This window comes from Calypte anna, chromosome 20, assembly GCF_003957555.1.
Source record: "Calypte anna isolate BGI_N300 chromosome 20, bCalAnn1_v1.p, whole genome shotgun sequence".
Lineage (NCBI taxonomy): Eukaryota > Metazoa > Chordata > Aves > Apodiformes > Trochilidae > Calypte > Calypte anna.
This window is the reverse complement of record NC_044265.1, coordinates 1401237-1423495: the sequence shown is the minus strand read 5'-3', so window position 1 is coordinate 1423495 and position 22259 is coordinate 1401237. Positions and strand designations below refer to the sequence as shown.

At 42.9% G+C, this 22259-nt stretch overlaps 1 protein-coding gene across 3 annotated transcripts in view; it reads left to right on the top strand.

Moving 5' to 3' along the window:
- The window catches only part of RALGAPB (Ral GTPase activating protein non-catalytic beta subunit), a 68282-nt gene that overhangs the window by 19501 nt on the left and 26522 nt on the right, over positions 1 to 22259 (top strand). For 2 of the 3 annotated variants that reach the window (XM_030462989.1, XM_030462991.1), the window contains 11 exons: positions 174 to 352; positions 4252 to 4400; positions 4509 to 4725; positions 10640 to 10841; positions 12197 to 12364; positions 13471 to 13585; positions 13676 to 13823; positions 16314 to 16378; positions 17037 to 17169; positions 18506 to 18639; positions 21009 to 21191. In XM_030462989.1, coding sequence (XP_030318849.1) covers positions 174 to 352; positions 4252 to 4400; positions 4509 to 4725; positions 10640 to 10841; positions 12197 to 12364; positions 13471 to 13585; positions 13676 to 13823; positions 16314 to 16378; positions 17037 to 17169; positions 18506 to 18639; positions 21009 to 21191 — 1693 coding nt within the window. The remainder of the gene's footprint in view (positions 1 to 173; positions 353 to 4251; positions 4401 to 4508; positions 4726 to 10639; positions 10842 to 12196; positions 12365 to 13470; positions 13586 to 13675; positions 13824 to 16313; positions 16379 to 17036; positions 17170 to 18505; positions 18640 to 21008; positions 21192 to 22259) is intronic. The other variant, XM_030462990.1, reaches the window with a different exon arrangement.

Below are 22259 nucleotides of genomic sequence, written 5' to 3'. Positions count from 1 at the left end.
AGTGAAAAACTAATTTCTGTGGTGGAGTGACAGCTAAAAATATATTGATATTGGATGTTTTTTTTTTGTTTTGATGTTATTTAGATGCCTTAAAGTCTTGCAAGTTTCAAGTATTTTTAAAATCCTAACAAGTGTTCTGTGACTAAAATACATTTTGCTCTCTTTGTGTGCAGTAATCCTGTGGATTTGAGTAACCCAGCCATTATCAGCTCTACCCCCAAATTTCAGGAGCAGTTTCTGAATGTCAGTGGGATGACTCAAGAGCTGAATCAATACCCCTGCCTTAAACATCTGCCTCAAATATTCTTTCGTGCCATGCGTGGGATCAGCTGCTTGGTGGATGCATTCCTAGGTAATGCTTTTGTCTTACCTGTGGGTAGCTGGGAATAGGAGCTTAATGATTGTTTTAGTCTCTTTGAATCTGTCTTCTCCATAAATGCAGCTACTCAGTAACTCAGCCTTGACTAAAAGGTGAAGTCAGATGTAAGCACTGGCTGGTGAGTTTTAAATAACACCTTAAATAGCACCTGAAATCCGAGGTATTATTCTTAGTGTGCTTCAGGCTTGTTAAAAATTCTTTAGAGATAATGTGCTATTGATAACTCTGAAGAGCTGCCTTTCTCCTACTGCTTTTTTACTTAAATGTATGCAAACAAGTGGTGTCATCTGCCAGAAGCATGAGCTGATGTGAAGCTGCAGGAGACCTGAGCAGCTACATAGACTGTGTTCAGAAAAGAAACTGGCTGTGGAATTAGACAGTCAGCTTGTACACACTGTGGAAAAAACTTCATGGATCAGCCTTTTTAAGCAAGGCACTTCAAGATACTGCTGTCTCACTGAATTACAACAGTTTTTGCAACAAATAAGTTGTATGATTCTGCAAAAATATCACAAGGAAAAGGTTTACCAGTACTGTATTCCCCAAGTTCTTGTCAGTATGAAATTCACTTTTGTAGCAATACTTTTTCCTAAAAAATGGTGTAGAAGAGAAAATGGTAATTTTTCTTAAGCTGTGATATTGAATCTTGAAGCATGTTGTGTGTTCTTCCAGATGTCTTGCTCTTTACTAGTACCTGATCTGAGATTTAAAATACTCAAGAGAGAAATAACATCATAATTACTTAAAGGAGGATTGTATATAAGCAGTATATGGTCTAATCTTATGGAAACGACCTCCTTGTTATTCTGTCAAACTCTATTTTCTTAGATATGATGATAGAATTTGACACTGAAACAAAAATACAAACAAGTCCAACTGAGCACTGGTAGAAGTTGTTCATCTGAAATGCCTTTTACTGGCTGTGTAAGTTTAACTCTTCTTTTTGAAAAAGCAGTTCATAGAATCATAGAATTGGCTGGGTTGGAAGGGACCTCAGAGATCATTGAGTCCAACCCTTGAACCACCGTTGCGGTTGCTAGACCATGGCACTGAGTGCCACATCCAGGCTCTTTTTAAATATCTCCAGGGATGGAGAATCCACTACTTCCCTGGGCAGCCCATTCCAATGCCTGATCACTCTCTCCGTAAAGAAATTCTTTCTAATATCTAACCTAAATTTCCCCTGGCACAACTTAAGACCATGCCCTCTTGTCCTGTTGAAAGTTGTCTGGCAAAAGAGACCAACATCCACCTGGCTCCAACCTCCTTTCAGGGAGTTGTAGAGAGTGATGAGGTCTCCCCTGAGCCTCCTCTTCTCCAGCCTGAACAGCCCCAGCTCTCTCAGCCTCTCCTCATAGGGTCTGTGCTCGAGTCCCTTCACCAGCCTGGTTGCCCTCCTTTGGACCTGCTCCAGGACCTCAATCTCCTTCCTGAACTGGGGGGCCCAGAACTGGACACAGGACTCAAGCTGTGGCCTCACCAGAGCTGAGCACAGGGGCAGAATCCCTTCCCTGGACCTGCTGGCCACACTGTTCCTGAGCCAACCCAGGATGCCATTGGCCTTCTTGGCCACCTGGGCACACTGCTGGCTCATGTTCAGCTTCCTGGCAATCCAGACTCCCAGGTCCCTTTCTGCCACTCTGTGCCCAGCCTGGAGCTCCCCATGGGGTTGTTGTGGCCAAAGTGCAGGACCCGGCACTTGGCCGTGTTGAACCTCATCCTGTTAGGATCAGCCCAACTCTCCAGTCTGTCCAGGTCCCTCTGCAGAGCCCTCCTGCCTTCCAGCTGATCCACACTTCCCCCCAGCTTAGTGTCGTCTGCGACAGTTACATATGTATGTATTGCAGAGAAAAGATAACTATATCCATATATATACTATATCCAGCATTTTTGTGCAAGTATTGTTAGTAATTAATTTTTGGTAAATAAAATATCTTGTAATACAAGAGGCATCTTACAGTGGAGACAGAGGAAGAAGCTGAGCAGCTGTTGGCTTTGCCCAGTGAGTGCTGGGAGAGCTGGGGTAGTGAATTCCTCTTGGACCTTAGAAATAGTCTGGGGTTCTTATCTGAGCCTCTTAATGCACAGATGGTGTGGTCCTTCCTGTGCTCCTGAGGCTCCTTTCCCACTGGGCTGGCAGTGATCATGGACACAACACCTTGTCTGGGTGCAGTGGGAGGGAGTGTGGTGGCAGCTGGGGTTGGGGTCTCCCACACTGGTCAGCTGTGGGGTGCTTCTGTGGACCCCTGGCAGCCCAGGCTCTCCTGGAATTGTGCCAGGAGCTCTGCTGCCTACCTGAGTTTTTGATATGATGTTGAGTTGGAGACTTCAGGCTTCTGAAGAACTCAAGTAGCAAGTTGAAAGATCTAAACCTAAACCATGAAGACGAGGCACTTCAGGACGTGTTGTAGTGGGCATGGTGGTACAGATAAACAGATCTTATTTTACTGAGAGGAGGGGGATATTGTGACTGGATGTGGTGAGCTTAGAGGTCTTTTCCAACCATGACAAGTGTGGGATTCTGTAAAGGGATGGGAGCCCACCTGCAGGTCAGACTGTGGTGCACTCAGGCCCAGGAGAGCTCTTAGTTAAATGAAGTTGAAGCCCTGGGTGGGGATGTGGGAGTGTGCTCAGGCAGACTCCAAAGCTGCAGTATGGACCCTTTCCAAAAGGGTTATGGGAGATCTTGTTGCCTTCTACCCCAGGTACCAAAGCACATGGTTTTTATCTCACCCTCCCTGATAGGTACCTACATGATATGTGCATTTAGCAAAGCACTGCACCCTCTTTTCCAAAAAAATGCCCCAAACCAGTATATTTTATAGTGCATGCTCTGCCCTCTGCCTGGGGTGTAACACTAGGGGCTTAGCAGGAGTTAGTTTTTCTGTAATGTGTTACAAAAAATACTTGTGTGCTTTCACAGGGTCAAAAAAAAAAAAATCAGTGTCAAATCTTCAAGCACTCTGCAGCTCCACACTTGATTTTTCAAATGTGGTGTGAGGGTGGTGGTATTCATTAAAATGGGAAGAAGTTGTATTTGTCATGTCAGGTTTTGCAGAGAGCTGGTTGCTTCTGATCCTGACTGGGAAGAGTAGCTTTATACACCACAAGTATTTCCCTGAAGCTGGGTAAAGACTGCTCTGACATCCTGCTGCTGCCAGAAAAATCATAGCCTGCTCTGCTTTCTGCCCTCATCTCTTGTACTGATTTAGTATTTGTTCAGCAAGCTGATTCAGCTCACAAACCCAGCAGAAAACTGCATGGTGGATGGGATTTATCTTAATTTAGGGAGTTAAGTTGGCTTTGAAGGGTCAGACACTTTAGAGCTGTCTCAGCAGGATGTGGGAGGTGGGGTTGGGAAAGGCAAAGGTGAGAGGCATCTGAGTTTTGGCAGGAGCAAGCTGTTAAATTGGCTTTTTGCAAATGAACCTTGTCCCTTTCCCTCTGCCTGCTCCTTGGATTTGTCCTGCCTTGTGCCATTTCCTACATTCCTAAAGCATGGGCTCTTTGGTGGTTTTTAATTATTTACTGGCAAGTGTTTCTTAGGCTCGTGCATTTATTTCTGGTAATAGTAAAAGGGGAAAGCTGTATTTCATGTATCATATACTAGAATAATATCATTGGGTTGGAAGAGACCTCTGAGATGATGAAATTCTCCCTTTGATCCCTACCATGAGCAGGGACACCCCAGGGAAGGGGCAGCCACAGCTTCCCTGGGCAATCATCAGGATTTCTGAGTGTTGCTGCTGTGGGGAGCAGGGAGGGAAGGGAGGCTGCCTACAGGAGGCCCAAATGGTTGTTCTGCTGCTTGGGTTGGTGCATGGGAGCCTCTGGATTGTTTGCTGAAAGCCTCCTTGCCTCTGGCCCCGCAGGCATTTCCCGGCCGCGCTCGGACAGCGCTCCCCCCACGCCAGTGAACAGGCTGAGCATGCCCCAGAGCTCTGCCACCAACACCACCCCCCCGCACAACCGCAGGCACCGGGCAGTCACTGTCAACAAAGCAACCATGAAAACCAGCACGGTGAGAAACTGTCTGCTGCATTCAAGTACCCGACCCTCGTGATGGTTTCCTCAGCCAGAGGAAGTGGTTGGCTTTCCCAGGAGCTGATGTGTGCTTCTGCTCAAACAGGTAACGACTGCACATCCTTCCAAAGTGCAGCACCAACCCTCCTCGACTTCTCCACTCTCCAGCCCAAACCAGACAAGTTCTGAGCCACGGCCACTGCCAGCTCCCCGCAGGCCAAAGGTTAACAGCATCTTGAACCTCTTTGGGTCCTGGTTATTTGATGCGGCGTTTGTTCACTGTAAACTTCACAATGGAATCAACAGAGACAGCAGCATGACTGGTAAATATCACTGAAAAAATAAACATACGCTTTTTCCTTGGTTTATTGACATTTCCTACCTGCAAGATTAATATATACGTAATAAACCCCAAAGGATTCTGAACTGCTGTGTTGTGGTTAACCCCTCCCAGCTGAGCCAGCACCTGTCATTAGTTGAAAGGTGTTTGGGTGCTTTAAAATTTAAAAAAAAAAACACTTTTTACTACTAAACACCCCCTTGCTCTAACAAGCATGTCAGTGCCAATTATTCTAGTAAGGAAAATTTTATTAAGTGCAGGAAATATTGTGATAAAATATTCAACTTCCTAATTTGAAATCTGCTAGAGTATACTTCTTATAGAAACTTCTTAGAGTGACTCTCATGTTTGAAAAGTTGTCAAACATCACTCCACAGACTGCACTAAGTGGTACTTCTCCTTGGGTTTGGAGTGTGTTATGAAAACAAAACAGAAGTCCTTAAAATAGCAAGTGAAGTTTCTGCCTTTCAGTGACAGTTGCTGTGTGTTTCCCTGGCTCCATGCCCTGCTTGTCTTCAGTCCTTAACTGGGAGTTTTATTTTCTCTCCTATGTTTTTCTTGGCTTTAGAAGTTAAGATGTTTTAAAGCCTGATAGCAGAATTAGTGCTCCACTCAGGACACAATTTTTAGGACTCCTTTTCCTTTTGGTGATAGCATTCAGAAAAGAATAAACTTTCTCACTCTATTTTTTCCTGTTCTTCATGTAGTATTTGAAATACCTGCTAAACTCTTTTGAAAACCTGCTAGGGGGAAGAGCTTTCTTGCAGCAGGTTAGGTTTATATTGAGATGACAGCAGCAGGTTCCTTGTTTGTGGAGGTGATAGGTTTAGGATTTGGGATGCTAAAGGTATTTTTAGTTATGCACCACTTGGTTTTTGAAAGTGTTTGGTTGTGGATTTGTGTGGCAGCAGGTTCCAGGGCCTCTGTGCAGGGCCCATGACACGTTGCTACAGCAATAGCAGGGCTGAGGAGGGAGTAAGGCATAATTTGAGGGTGTGTTCAGTTTCATAGGCAGCTAATGTATGTGTTTAATGCTTTTCAGATCAATTGGATCCTTTCAGTTTTGACATAATCTGTATCTTGAGCAATTGTAATGAAGTGCTTAACCTGAAGAGGCTTTCTGCTGAAAAGCTGCTTATGCAGCAGTGTCAGCTGTAAACAGAGGTGCTGTGACTTTGGCAGAAGTACACACTCATCCCAAAACAAAATCATTAACTATCTCAGAGGGGTTCCAGGGCCTTCTGTTCGTGTATGTAATGTCTTAACTCGCCCAACAGCAGTCAGAAAATGGTCATCTCACTAACCTTACAAAGGGACTTACTGCCTTCCTGAAAACTAGAAATGACTGTTTGGAAATCACTTGATTCTGTTTCTCCTCCTTCTCTAGTGCTCTCTACAGTGAGATCAGTCTTGAATGTCACTTGTCCTGCCATTTATTGGCAGCTCTGGGGCTCAGAGGTTACATTAATGCAGACCCAGACAACTGCCTGTGCTGTGTCCCACTTTTTCAAGCGATTTGAAAGAGAGAATTAACTTGGGGAATTCAGTCAAGTGTTTGCTGCCAGTCCAGGATGCCGTGGGTGTTGTTACCACTGTGTAAAGTACTGGCCACAGCAGTGCCATGGCAGACTGGATGGATGAGAGCAAACTGAGAATGGCCCTAAACTGCTGAAATTCTGTAGAGAGGCACTGAAGTCAGTTGGATTTATCCAACTCATTTTGCTCAGCTCCTGCTTTAGGTGGGAAAATGGCTTGCAAAGGGCTGGGCTCCTGCAGTTCCTGTTGGTGTGAAGCAGCAGTGTCTTTTAAACCAGGTTTAAGTAAAAATTGAAAAGCTTCTGTTCTAGGAGTCTAATCTGTGAAGTCTGAATCTGTCTAGGTGAAGTCTTTCCCTCTTTGAACAGTGTAAGGCAGGAGGTTCTGTGCTGGGCTGATGAGGTGGGCCAGGGGAGTTGTACAGTGTGGTGGCTCCATCTGCTGCACTCCCTGGCCTGGCACAGTAACACTTGGATGTTCTTGCTATGTTTGACACTGGTGATGACCTTTGCATTAGCTTTAGGAAGCACTGTTGCTTTTATAGATGCTTTCAATGTTTTATGGTTGGGAAGTGTCTGCACTTAAAATCAGCTTTGCTATGGAGTATTGTCTTCCAGTAGCCCACCCCTACTAGTTTTCTGGTAGGTCTGGGACTGCAGCTGTATTAAATCTCAACAGCTTTAAATCCTCTTGTGGTCAGGTTTTTCCAGTGTCATGCAGTTAAGAATTTCTTCTCTTGTAGCTCTCTGATTTCTCTGTTTCATTGCTGGCTGGAGGACTGAGAAACACTTGGAAAAAGAAAGATATGAAAGAGATTGCCCCTTGGTCCTGCAGAAAGATCCCCTGCCCTGGGGACAGGGACAGCTTTCTGGAACAGGGTTTTCTAGTGTGTGTTTCTTATTCTTCTTCTGTCATATGAGAACCCATATGATATGATTGCTAAAGACGTATTAATGATCTATCCTTGCTTTTCTCCTTCTCCTGGAAGCTCATGTGTCTTGAACTCCTTAAGCTCTAGAAAGGGAGTCAAGAAAAATGTGCAACTTTTTGTAGGTCCTGAGATGAGTTGGATGAGTTGGAAGGGTAACCAAACCTGTTCTCCTTGACCCTACTTTGGAGGGCACCAAGTAGATTATCTTCAGAGGTCCTTTCCAGCTTCAGTTCTTCTCTGGTTCTGTGAATGTAACCAACTGCAGCCCCTCTGTTCAGTTTTCTGTTACCTTTATTGGTAAGCTTCTTGTGCCAACCCTTGTACAGTTCAGCATAACTGTATTTATTTCATGGTTTTGGGTGCTTTGGTTTTGTCTGTCTCTTTCTGGGAAGGGGGCCTTGTTCTGATGCCCTGACCATGAGTGATGGAGGTGTGGATGTCCCAGGGGTGGATTCATTGGCAGGATTTGTCTCAGTCAGACAAACCTGGCCATACAGCACGTGGTGCTGCTGTCTTCAGCAACTTGTAAGCCTTGGGAGAAGCTCCTGGGTACCTTGTGCCAGCATTTTAGCAACTGAATCTTCCAATCTGATGGCTTGTTCTGAAGCTTTTTACCTACAGTGGTCAGTCTTGAGCCTGGCAGCTGTTGTGGTCCAGAGCAGCTAAAGGAGTCTTGCCTGGGAGGGTTCCTGATAGCACCCAGGTGCTGGTGGCAGCAGGGAAGCCTTGGGGTATAGTTTTATCCTCCTCTCTTCTGACCCTACTGACATTAATGTTTCTGAGGGTCTAGGAGCAAACTTAATTGGGGACACCTTGAGTGGTCCTGAGAGGCTTGGTCAGAGGTCTTGATCTGACCCTTCCCATCCAGAAAGGCAGCTCTGATGAGGAGGTGGCTTTCTGTCCTGCCACCTGGCCAGGGGAGTCTTTCTTCTTTTTCTCTGGAGATTTTTTTTGAGATGTTGATGTTTCTGGTAGTGTTCTGCCTTTTATTTCTGCCTGGGGCAATGGTTTGTTTGGCTGGTGGTCAGGGCAGTACTGGGTGTACTGGCTGCTGTTAAGGGTTGTTAGCAACCTGGGTTAGGGAAGATGGAGCTGTAATTCAGCCAAGAACTCCTGGTTTAGAAGCAGGAATATTGCTGTGAGGAGGCTCTCAGGTGAGTAACTTTCTCCCTACAAGACATACACAGAGTCACAGGAGCTGTAGAGCAGGCTGGACCTGTGCCATACCCAGGGAAATGTTCTTGAGCTGGGAAGGGTTAATGCATCTAATAAAAACCTGATGTACATTGATATGAACAGCTCTGAATCTTGTTATTATTTGTAACTTTTTGTTCATTGTTTTGCATGGTACTTTCAAAACCATAATTTTGGACCTGAATGCCAATTTCCTATGTGTTTAACGAGCTTGCTGTATCATAAAGCTTTTAATCTATTTTTTAAAAAAGCTAAAAGCTGCTTAACTTATATTACAATTTCACCATCTTAAAAGTATTTTATAACTACTGCTGTCCTTTGATTTGTTTCCATTTTATTTCTATTATCTTGCAGCATCTTTTATCCAAATTCTTCTTTCTTATAAATCTTGTAAGTAGGAACCAGTAGCTTTTCCTTAATTGCTGTCATGCTTTTCTTTTTCCATAAACCCATATTTTATTTGTAAATTCATTCTCATTGTCTCTTGTAGCTTTTGCACTTTTACTTGAAAAAGACAATTCTTTTGTGTGTGGTTTTGAATGGGGAGGATTGCTGGCAAAAGCAAATTAATCTGCCTGAATCAGTCCCATCTTTTCTGTACTTTAGTCTGTGATCATGTCATGAGTTTCAGGACTTTGCACTAACCATGTTTTTTTTACTTAAAGCTTATTTTACAGACCTAGTGTTTGATTTGTATGCATTGTGCATGTAGTGTTTTTTTTCCAACTACAATATATGGCTGGATAGCTTATTTAGGACAAAAAAAACGGCTCATGGGAAGATGCATAAAGATTTGTGCTTATTTGCTACTTGTGTCATGAAAATTTGGAAGGTAACAGGAGCTTAAATTTAAAGAAAAAAAAAATTTCATAGAATCATAGAATTGGCTGGGTTGGAAGGGACCTCAGAGATCATCGAGTCCAACCTTGAACAACCCTTGATTAGACAATTGTCATTAGAATGTTTCCTTTAAAAAAATAAACCAACAACCTCCTATTTGTAAATGATCAAGTTTCCCAAGTGTCAGTGTGCTAATGGGCCTTTGTTTGCAAGACTGATTGGGAACCTGATGTTCCCCAGTGTCCCAGGCTTCAGATAGAGGAAGTTCTCTGGTGCTGGTGGAACCATTGATGTGACTGTTAGGAACACACATTATCTGTTGTTCGATTTTGTAGCCTATCAAAGCTTTGAAAATCAGTTTGGTCTTAGCTAAAAACCATAGAATCATAGCAAGGTTTGGGTTGGAAGTGACCTTAAAACTGATCCAGTTCCAGCCCCCTGCCTGGGCAGGGATACCTCCCACCAGCCCAGGCTGCACAAGGCTTCATCCAGCCTGGCCTTAAGAAGGAATGTGCTCATCCTGCTATTAGTAATCCAAGAGTTGTCCAGGGAAAAAATGGAAAAACAAACACTGTGAGCAATGTATAATTTTTGGAAGCCAGCAAAGCAAGGAGTCTCCTGCACTGTGTGCACCTGAGGTGTGAAAGGGGACCAGAAATATCTCTAGAAAGATGCCAGTTCCATTGGTTTGGGCTGACAGAACACAGAGCTCCTCAGAACCACATCCTGTTTGGGTAACATCAAACTCCTGAGAGACTCCTGTGGAGTATTTTGTGGGACAGGGAGTAGGAGAGGGCCTGTGCTGCTGATCCTCAGAGGTAGCTGGCAATTTCAGAAGTCATGAGGAGAGAGGGACCAGGTCAGGACAGGGGGTTTCAGCAGAATTCTTGGTCTGATATGGGTCCCTACAATTTTCTTTCTTTTTTAATCTGTTCATACAACAAAATTGGACCAGAGCAGCACAAGAGTTGGTCAGCTGAAAATGGAGCTCTTGTTTGGAGGTCACAGCAATGCCACTGTCTAGGTGTGTTTTGGTATTTTAAGGCAGGGAGGGAAGGGGATGCTTTCTTTTTCTGGAGATAAGAGTTAGGGGAGGGGAGATCCTCATCCTTCAGAGAGGGTAGGAAGCTACCATTGCATATAAGCATTCTCTTCCCAGCAGGAAGCTGGGACAGGTTCTAGAATATGAAGGTCATTTGTTGTCATCCTTATAAAGAAAAAAATTTAACAACACCCACAAATACTTTCTAAACAGAGGCGCTGACTCAAATCTATGAACTAACAGCTTCATGATAACAACTAAATTGGACTTGATCTTTGTGTCCAGGATCCCATGAGCCTGTTCCAGATGCTGACAGAAGCAGTGAAACACTGTTTTTTTTTCCCCTTTTCCCAGCTATAGCCACTCAAGCTAGTGTGGAATTCCGCCGGAAAGGATCCCAAATGTCCACAGACACAATGGCTTCCAACCCCATGTTTGATGCCAGCGAGTTCCCAGACAACTATGAAGCAGGAAGGGCAGAGGCATGCGGGACACTGTGTAGGATATTTTGTAGCAAGAAGACTGGGGAGGAAATATTACCAGCTTACCTATCCCGGTACTAACCTATCTTCCAGTTGCTTTATGGGTGTAACTATGGTGCAAATTAATTCCCAGTACAAACCATTCAGTTACTGTCTGAATCCTGTGTTGCCAAATCAGAAAACCTTGGTGAGCCTTCAGATGGTGTTGGTGGGGATCCCTGGCTTAGCTGGAAAGTGATTTCCTTTAATCTGCTCATCATGCTGGGTTTGCTTGGGTTTTGTTCAGGTTCCAGTTGAAGGAAAGTCCCTTGAGGTGCCTCCCAGCTGGAAGAAACTTTGTCTTTTTCATACTTTCTTGCCTCCTGTGTTGTTTTTTTATCACTGAGTATTGTTCAGATGGAAGAAATGAGTGTGCAGACATGAGAATTTGTATACTTTATTAGGCCAGGAAAGGTCTCATGTTGTCAGACACCACAGCCCTGGGATGCCATGTGTTTGTGGGCTGTTTAGGTTTTTTTTCCTTTGATATGCACCAATATTCCATTATTAAGTTGGGCTCTGAACTACCTCTTTTTACAGTTTTGTTTCTAATAAAAGAAGGTTATCTTGCCTATCCATAGGGTACTTTTATATCCAAAGTTTTGGATAAAACCAACAAAAACCCAGCAAAAGCCAGAGGCAGAGAGTTAACTCCAAATCATGACTCTCAATCTGTTCAGGTGCATTTGTCCCAGATGGCATCAAAACATTTTGGAAGATGGAACCATTTTATTTCTTGCATGTTGTAGTGTTGTGTAGAGAGAGTTCATGTTTCTCTGACCCAGTCAGTGGGATTCCTGTGTCTCTGCAAGCCTTTAAAGCAAGGAAAATAAAGGGGATATAATAGTTTCTAAGGAGAAACTGCAAAAGAAACAAACTGCTATAGGATGCTGGCCAGCTGGGTTTCCTGACCTCTTTTCATTTGAAGTGTTGTTGATGTTTGGTCTCATTCTCTAAATTGGTGATCAGTGTATTCTGTCCCCAAAAGATTTCACAGTATTTCTCTTGTGTTAGGGAGTTAAAATTAAGGTCTTTCTCCTCTCCTTACCCAGGGCAAGGAGTAGTGGCTGAGCAGGTAACCCAAGCACTGTTACTGAACATCTGGGCTGTCTCTGCATGGCAGCAGGTCAGATGTTTCCATAAAACAGAGCTGCTCTGGCTTTCTAGAGGGAATACACATAATCTGTGAGGGGTTTTTGTTGAGCTGGCCAGAGGCCTTTGCCTGTGCTGAAATAACTTGGGGTGAATGCTCCTGTAAGCATTTCTTAGCTCTCATTTTAAAACCTTATTTTATATAGAAAAGCTCAAACACTGGCTGCACGTTCTTGTTCATGTGGGATGATGATGTGTTTTATGTGCAAATAATTTAATCTTTATCTTTCTTTGTCAGATTTTACATGCTTTTAATTCAGGGTTTGCAGATAGCAGATTTTGTTTGCCACCCGGTTCTTGCCAGTGTTATTTTAAACTCCCCTCCTTTGTTCTGCTGTGACCTGAAAGGGATTGATGTCGTGGTTCCTTATTTCATATCAGCTCTTGAAACCATCTTACCTGACAGGTAAATTGCTTTTTCCAATTAAATATCATCAGGAATGTGGGGAGGTGTTTATCTTCTGGGGCTTCTGTCAATCCTTAGTTTTCACTGAGGGGATTCTGTAATGTGGGTCCCATGCTGTGGAGGTATTTGACAGTGATAATAGCAGCACTTCATAAACTCTAATTTTTAATTTTATTTAAGGTGACTATCTTTAAAGCAATAGTGGTGCTTATTTTAAATTAAATATGTGAGTTGTGTTATCTGCATATTCACTGATGGAAAGCAGGACCTGTAAGATCAGGGAAAAGGAGAGATTTAGCTCAAATATATTGAAAGCCTACTGATTTTTAAGTAAAACTTCACTGGATATTAATCATGTGCTGTTGCTTCAGTGAATTCATTGGGAATATCTTACACATCATTCTGTAGAAACATGGATGATTTAGACAGGCTGGTGAAATTATAGTTGGTTCTTAAATAAGAAGGTATAACCTCACTTGTCAGAGCTTTATTGATTGCTGGATTTTTTGCTGAGTAATACTGCTCTGTGCATGCCTCCTTCAACATATGTTTTGTGTCTTGGTACTGCATTTCATTTTGAAGTTATACATAAAATATTAGTTATGTTCTGGTCTTAAATCTGAGCCACTGCTTCTTCTGAATAGACCTTGTAAGTAGAAAATTTGCTGGTGGATACTGACAAAAGTTGATCTACTCTCTAAGCAGCTTGTGCATGCTGCAGGATGTGTGTGAAGATGTTCTGTGAATCTCTGGTAGTCCTGGGTGGCTTTGAGTTGTAATAAGACAATAGAAGCTTATGACCAAAACATCTGGCTTTGAAGATGCAGTATATGAATAATCATTTAATTAACTCATTGCTTTTATTTGGGGTAGGGAATCTTCAGCAAGAGATGGTTGTTAAGAGATGGAATTCATTGTGTTGTTGCTGCCTAAAAAAAAAAAACAAAACACCAAAGAAAGAATCCTGATCTTAGAAAGAAACAGCTACATTATACTGCTAATTCCTTAAGACCTCTGGGTGGCTGTAGATTTAATTTTAACTTAATTAAATTTGGCTCCAAATTCCTCTGAAAAGTTTATTAACTGTGTGATGCTTTGATTTGCAGAGAACTCTCAAAGTTTAAAATCTATGTAAACCCCACAGAGCTTAGAAGAGCTTCAATTAACATCTTGCTGTCTCTGTTGCCTCTCCCTCATCACTTTGGAACTGTAAAGTCTGAGGTAGTGAATTTACCACTTGGTTTTGCTTTTCCATTTTTGTTTCCTTTGTTGTTTTAACTGATACTGAAATAAATGTGTTTTTTCCTTCAGGTTGTCTTGGAAGGCAAATTCAGCAATGATGACAGCTCAACATATGATAAGCCAGTTACCTTCCTTTCCTTGAAGCTGCGACTTGTAAATATACTTATAGGAGCTTTGCAAACAGAAACAGATCCCAACAACACTCAGATGATACTGGGTAACTGTGTTACAGAACCATCTGTCTTAATCTGTCCTGGAATAATCTGGTTTGTTAGTCATGTGCTTCTTTGCAAGAAAGAAGATGAAATTCCTGGCAGGTTGTCATCTGTATGATCTCCCTCCAACTATGAGAGTATCTTGAAAAGCCTCACATTTTGGCTAGGATAATCTCTCTCTTTTTACAGATGTGGAATAGTACTTCAGAAGTAGAAGCAGAAGTGAAGAGCATTCTAGCAGGAAAAAAGTCATATCTAGGAACAACCAGGAAAAAATCTTTTAGTATTGTGAAGGATTCTTGGCTAATGGGTTACAGGCACTTTTGGTGTGGTTGAGCATAGAAACAAAGAGAAATTCCAGGTGCCCAGTGGTCCAGCACTGGCAGAATACAGCTTGTATTTGCTTAGCACTGTGTAAATCCTCAGACAAAAGCTTTGGAATAGAGTCTGGAGATGCAGTGTACTTTGGCAACAAACTGTTCTTTGAGGTAGCAAGTGTATTAACATTATTCTGAATACTCAAAATAGAAGCTGAAAACTTGACTAGTGCATCATCTTGACAATTGAATGTATTTTCAGACCAGTAAACATGTATTTGGCTTTTGTAACCCCCTTCACCCATCTTATTTTTCTCTATTTAGAGAGCCTTTTTCCTCATTATGGTGTTCTTGCCCTTCAGTAATTACAATACCCTTCCTTTTTGTATGTTTAAAAAGCAACAGACTGGCAGGTCTGCCAGTGGTGGGAGGTGTCTGCCTTGTTTGAAAGGACAGAGCCTGCCTGGTTAATAGGAGAGGGAAATAAAATGGCCTGAGCAGTGGAGAGAAAAAGATCCACTCTGTAAAGACTTTTAGGAACTTTCCTTGCAGAGGTTGTGATAATTCCTTCACTAGTGGAAGAATAGGAGAAGGATTTGAAAGAATGGTTTGCAGCCACTGGTGGTGAAGGGCTGAGGATATTTTTGGTTTCAAAGCAATCCTCCAAGTGAGACCCACAGAATGTCAGTGCACAGACTATTTCCATGATAGTGCCTCCCAGTCCAACTCCCCTGTATTTCTGTTAAACTCCTGTTTCTTTATGTCAAGTTATTTCCTGCTGGCTTTCCTTGGAGAGGAATCATGAATAAATGCTTAGCCAGAGATTCTCACATATGCCAGCAGCTTCTCAACAAATTCAGTGTTTTGTTTCCAGCTGCTCACTAAATATTTGACAGTGTGTTTCCTTTCATATACCAAGTGGTGTTTTCCTAAATGCTTGTCACTGGGGAGGGCAAAAGATTAAAATTTATGCCACTGAGTGCATCAGTGTCAGCCTGTTACAGGTCTGTGTCCCTACTGCTGCTTCACCCTCATCTGGGGGTGATGCTTCCAAGCAGATACAGACTGTTCATGCTAATTGACCTAAGACACCCTGAATGCATCTGCAGTTTTGATTTAGCAGCATGTTACACTTGGGTGTAGTTATCAAGACTGAAAATTCCCTCCTGGCTACTTCAGATGCAGTAGGGCTGGCTACCCCTGCACTTAGAGCTTCAGGTTTTTCAATACAGTATTTTTGCCATGGATGGAAAGTAAAGCACAGAAAGAGAAAAGCTGGAGCCAACTTACACTAAAATTCTCTCTACTTGGATCCCACTTCAGATTGTGCACTGACCTCCTCACTCAGGAACTTGGGTCTCTATTTTAGCCAAATTGTAATGAAACCGATTTTTAATTTGCTCTACAAACCCATAAATTATCAGTGAAGTAGAGATTAGCCTTGTGGGCCAGAGGCTGAAATGTCTTCATGATAATAAAACTTGTGTTGCGTGGGTTGGGGGTTCATTTCACTGCTGACAGATGAGTGTCAGAACAAATTCTGTCCCTTGTGCTGGTGTCTTAAGAGTTGCTGAATGGACCAGATGTTACTCCATCTTCCTTGCTGTGCTGCCACTTGATTAAGACTTGAAAGCTCCTGTCTTTGTGCCCTCACCAGCTGCCTTTTGGCTCCTAAAGCCTAAACTGGTGATGGAAGCCTCTGTGTGCCAGGCAGGGACATAGCCAAGGCCAGAGCTCTGTAACCCTTGAGGTGGCTTTGGACTGTGCAGCCCATTTTAGCTCTCAAACAGATATTGTCATTTTACTCACAGAATCAGTGGGTAAATCTATCAGTATAACCAGGAGGTAAATTTAACCTGAGGTTTCACACGAGTGCAGTGTGATGATGGGAGACAAGGAGCAATTCCAGCCCTTCTGTGAAACAAAAACCCTTCTGAACTGAGGAATTTGAAAACCCTGTGTTCAAGGGATTTTCGAAACAGCTGAAGGGACTCTTATCTGCTTTGAATGGCTAAGCCTGAAGCAAATCCTGTATTTTATAAGACTCTATAATGTCAGGTTTTTACAAGACAGAATGGGGTTCTCTTCTGTTAGGCCCTCAGTGCTGCATTGTTAATTTTAGCAGTGAATATTCTGCTGCAGTCTTTAGTTAACTTCTTATATCTGATTTATTAGGTGCAATGTTAAACATTGTTCAAGATTCAGCACTGCTAGAAGCCATTGGCTGTCAGATGGAAACAGTAAGTATTTTTTTGTTTATGAACTTCCCATTTGAGAGAAAATTCATTACCTGTTTTATCTGCAGTTGTAAGGTGCTCACTCAGGGTCTGGAGGGCTGAGCATCTGTTCTGCTCCATGGTGTCTGAGAGCATCCTCTGGCACAGGGAGCTCAGCTCAGAAACCATAGAAATTATTTTGGGCTGCAAGGGACCTCTCAAGGTCCCCCAGTCCAAGCCCTGCAGTATCAGGGACACCCTCACCCAGATCAGGGTGCTCAGAGCCTCCTCAAGCCTCACCTTGAACATCTCCAGGGATGAGGCCTCAACCCCCTCCCTGGGCACCCTGTGCCATTGTTCCACTGCCCTCATGGCACAGAACTTGTTCCTAACATCCAGTCCAGATCTGCTCCTCTCTAATTTAAACCCATTGCCCCTCAGCCCATCACTCCAGGCCCTTGCACACATTCCCTCTCAGCCTTCCTGGAGCCCCTGCAGACACTGGAAGGTCACTGTGAGGTCTCCCCAGAGCCTCCTCTTCTCCAGGCTGAACACCCCCAGCTCCCTCAGCCTGGCTTCTAGCAGAGGTGTTCCAGCCCCTGAGCATTTTCCTGGCCCTCCTCTGCACCCAGTGTCCTTCCTCTATCACCTTGTTGCTCAAAACTGGACTTCTGATTTGCAGAATGGTGGGGAAAATAACCTCTTCAAAAGCCACAGTCGTACCAACAGTGGCATTAGCACTGCAAGTGGAGGCAGCACAGAGCCCACAACACCAGACAGTGAGAGACCAGCTCAGGCCCTTCTGAGGGATTATGGTAAGGATAAACTCTTCTGGAAAAAAATACTGTCATAATATGCCAGAGTGATGTTTGTTGTGGTTTGTTTCTGTTCCTGATTCTGGCTAATACATTAATGTGCAGGGGTGTTTTGAACCCAGAGTGGACAGCCCCTTTGTTTATTGCCAGTCTGTTGCTCTTATGTTGCCTTTTGGTTGGTTGGGGTTCATTCCTACAAGGGGACTGTGAACACTTTAAAAACACGAGTGTCAAAGTATATGAAAAAGGAGGTGTTTGCAAACTTTTACTTCATTGTGGGCTGAAGACATTTAGTCTTCATAAACAGTAATGGGACAAATGTACACCAAGTAGATTGTGTGTAAGTTAATTGCTTCATGCTTTTTGGTATTAATTTCTGGGTTTGGTAGCATTTGGAATGCTACCAAATTTGCTTACCTGACTTTTGGAGCACCTTTTCTGAAACTATTTGAAGAGCATTTTGGGGGACTCCTGTTTTTATAGAGCAAATCATCAGAATGCTTGCAGTTTGTCATTTGTTATAACAAGAATTTCCTCATTAACATCAGCGTGCTGTCTTGTACATGCATTTTTGAATCTTTGTAATAAAACCATGTTCTACTAAATCTGTGTGTGCTCCAGTGTTGAGACCCTGGGATTTGCTTGCTCCTTTGGTCATCTTCAGTTTAACTGATGCTGACCAAATAAATGTGATAACAGGTCACCTTCTCACCTCTATTATATTGTAGCTTAGGTTGACATTTTCCCTTAATTCTGTAACTGAGAAGGGACATTAGGAGGAAAGACTTCTGTCTAGTTTTCAGCACAATGTTTGAATTGTGTGTTTAATTCATATGGGTTTTCACTGACAAGTGTTTGTAAGAGTATCCCATTGTAAGGTTAAAAAAAAATCTTTTAAATATTTGACTTACTGTGACATAACTTGAAAGATATTTTTAATATATTAATTTTATTGCATTTTTAAAGTCTCCTATGCATACCAGGTAAGGGTGTATGAAGCTTATTAAAAGAATTTGAAGCTGGATGCTTCAAACATGAGAAAGCTGAAAACAATGTTGTCTGGTTCTATTTGGATTATCCAAAATATCTTTTTCTAAAAAAGATGAAAAACAGAGATCAGCTGGTCTGAATGTGCTTGTGTAATGTCTGGTGGTGTATATGAGGGAATTGGCCTATGCAAAAGTGTCCAGCTCAATTTCTAGATTCTGGGTTGTGTATAATGTTGTTTTATGTGTGTATTGTGGCTGCTTTGTCTTGTGCCTGTGCTTTGCTTATTGTCACTAATGCTTAGTTATTTTCCCTCCCTGTGGCCTGTGGTATTGGGGTTATATCCTAGCTCTTCATACAGATACAGCTGCTGGGCTCCTCATCCGCAGCATCCACCTGGTGACCCAAAGACTCAACTCCCAGTGGAGACAGGACATGAGCATCTCTCTGGCTGCCCTGGAGCTTCTCTCTGGACTGGCAAAGGTGAGAGTTCTGTAGAAAGTTCTGTATGCTCTGAACTCTTCTCAAAGGGTGGTTATAGTCCTGCTTAGGTGAAAGTCATGCCTCCAGAGATGTCTGTGTCTGCCAGCAGATGCTGTGCTTGGGCACCAGAACTGGCAGTAACCCCCCTGCTACCTCATCTCCTCCTCATGTAAATGCTCTCTGGTTCACACCTTGTGTGCCCTGTGAACACCCATGGGCTGAAAGTGAAGCTGTGGGTGGGTTGTTCAGGTACACCTGGCTCTGCTCTAGGATTCTGGCTGTATTTGTTGAGCTAGCTGGTTGCTCCCAGCCTGTCTTGTGGATTCCCACGTGTGTCTGGTTATGAGTTTTGTTTTTTACATTACAGAGGATTCATCTGTTGTGTTAGACTGCACTGTTGAGGAAAATCTTGACACTGAGCTTCCAGTGGCAGCACAGGGACTTGGATCATTAATTTCCAACCCCCCTGTGACTCACAGATGCTGGGTTAATGGGCAGTGTCTCTGCACTGTGTAACCAGCCTTAGGAATGAGATTATATTGTTAGCTGGCAGGCTGCAAATAGGCTCTGGTCTTACTCAACTTTCTTGATTCTTTTTTAAGTGTTGTTCCTGCTTTTGCCCTTCCATCTCATTTTAGAAATAGTTTTCTAAGCTATACAGTGTGTTTCTAATATGAAGATGTCACCTTCTGAGCTTTATCACTCACAGTGCCTTGATTCAGCAGCAAATAACTGGACTAAAGCCACTGGGCTTCTTAATTGAGAAGTAAAATGCCCTTTTCTACTCAAGGGCTCTTGTCCCCAACCTGAACTTCATGACATTTGTTAAGTAATAGTCCAGTGTATTTACAGCAGCTGGGATGACAGTGACAGTTCAGCATTTCCTGCCATATTCCCCCAGAAACTCAACAGGTATTTGTAATCCATGTGTCTCAGGCATTCTTTAGAGTATGGAGTCAGCACCAACCCATGTTGGACTCTGTGCTTATTATTACCCTGCAGCAACAGGAGGTGATTTGAAAGTGGTCTCAATGCATTAATGTATTTATTGGGTTATTGGGTCCTACAGATCCAGGGGTTCCTGCAGCTTCTGTGTTTAAGCCAGTTGTGAGTTGGGTTGGTTTGGTTGGTTGCTTGTTTTTTTTTTTCCCTTGGCTTGCAGTGAAATGGGAATGTGAAAATATCTTTCATCTTTTCAAATACCTACCCAGGTTAACATTTAATATTACAACTGAGGTAATTCTTCCTCTGGGGTTCCTGGGCTATCTTTCCCCTTTGCAACAAGGAGTGTAGGAAGAGATCACCTCCTGCTGTAGAGTGGAGAACCAGTTCTGCTGTGGCTTTGGAGGTGACAGTGCCCAAAGCCCTTCCCAGGTTACAGGCTGCCCTTTCTTGGGGCTGTTCAGCATCAGGGTTTTAGTGAGATCTGGTAAATTCAAAAATCCTATTTCCTGCAGGAGTGCTGGTTCACCAGCCTGCTATTTGATAAACTCATTTTGAGGAGATTTTTTCCTGTAGATCTTTCAGTTCTGCAGGAACTTCTGCCTTCCTCCTAGGGTCTGAGTTGTCCCCTCCAGCTGCCTGGTTCCAGTGTCACCAGCAAGGCCATCCACCTTCCTGCACCTTAGAAGCTTTGTATGGCAAGGTGAAATGCTATGGAGTAGAAAATTCTGTCTTTAACTGAGCTGAGCCAAGTCACAGGCTGGGAAGAAAAGAGAAGAGAAATGGAGTTCTTTAGTTTTAGGCTGTATATCTTCATGCCTCTTCACTAACCCACTGCTCTGGAGCCTTCTTCCCTGAAGCCCTCAGGTGGGAGAGAAGCTGAGGGGTTTTTGCTGTGAGTTTTGAGACAGGGAATATGGGGTTTTTTGCCAGTCCTCTTGTCTGAGGGTTTTTTGTCCCTTTCTCACTGGGGAAAGTTGCTGTGGTGGCAAAATGTGCCTAGTGGGAAGGGATGTGAAAAGAATGAAGCCTGATGAAAAGCAGACTTGGCAGTGAGTGGGTTCTTAGAGCTCTGAAATGGGATTCTTTAGCTGGAGAAGAGAGGTATTTGCTGAAAATAAGTATCAAATAGTAATTTATTCAGCTTGCAACTTCTTCCTTGTCAAACCATATTGATACAGCTTCTGCTCCTGGTAACCATGGGATGTGGTGGCATCCTAATGCATCATTTATTACCTTTAAGTTTTCACATCCATCACTGTTCAATGTTTTCACCTACAGCTTTTAAGCTGTAATTAATAAGGAGGCCCACTGCTTATCCCTGTTTCTGAACACTGCCTTCTGAAATGCTTTTAAAAAACATTTCCACTCCCTTAAAGATTTTTTTGTGGGGGAATTCTCATCCTCTGCTGTTTGCTTTTGCCCAGGTGAAGGTGGTGGTGGATTCCTCTGACAGGAAGAGAGCCATCAGCTCAGTCTGCAGCTACATCGTGTACCAGTGCAGCCGCCCAGCCCCGCTCCACTCCCGGGACCTGCACTCCATGATAGTTGCAGCTTTCCAGTGCCTCTGTGTCTGGCTCACTGAGCACCCAGACATGCTGGATGAGAAGGTAAGGCTCTCCATTTTGAGCACTCCAGATTATAATGCCTGACCTGTCTGTCCTCAACACTTCCATATGTTTTACTTCATTTTCAACACTACTTTCTCTGCAAAAGAGTTTTGAGTTTTGATCCGGGCTTTTTATCCACCAAGAATGTTTTCTGACTTTCAAATTACCTTTCATATTTCTTTGAATGTCTTGCTCTTTCTTCTTGCTTTGTGAAATTGGAAAAAGAGAAGAATACAGAACCCAAAGAACCCCCAGAAATTGAAAAGAGAAATAAAGGAATTAATGCTGTATGCACAGCATAGCTACCTGCTGCAGATAAGCTTCACTGAAAGTCATCTCTCTTCTCATTTCTCAGCTGTTAGCTGACTAAAGTACCTTCTAGACTTAATAGATGCTAATATTTTGATAATCATAGTGTTTCACCAAAGAAACAGTTTCGCAGAAACTGAGCAAAGCTCAATCAAGGCAGAAATTTGCTTCAGAAGCTTGAAAAGAGCAGGAAATGAGCTGCATGTTTCCAAACAGCCTTCTGTCCTGCTGTTTTTTAAAATATCCTGGTTTTATGAATGCATATTCTCATTGTTGGTCACCTTGCAAAGTCAGCTTGGTGGTTTTTCTGTATTTTATTTATAATGTGTATCAATTTGTATTAATTTTAATATAGGTTTTTATTGAATATTTTGCATATCTATATTTTGTTCCTATATTCTGTAGCAAATCTAAAACTATGCATATTTTTAAATAAGTGCTAATTAAAACCTACAAGCAGAACTTTAAGATGCTTTCTGTACCCACTTTGGGATACTGGCATGGCAGTAGGTGAGCAGGACAGGATGGTGTCCCTGGATGTGGCACAGCATGGGGTTATTCCATTGCATAATGCTTTATTTTCTTAGGGTTTTAATTTTTATTATCATCACCTATTGAGATAGTGTCCAGCATATGCTGTACACAGTGTGTAGCACTGAGTGGCTCATCCTGAGTCATCCTAGTCCAGCAGGAACCTTTCATTGCATTTCCAAGGTTCAGAATTGGGATTTTCCAGGTGCCTGACATTGTGTGCTTTGC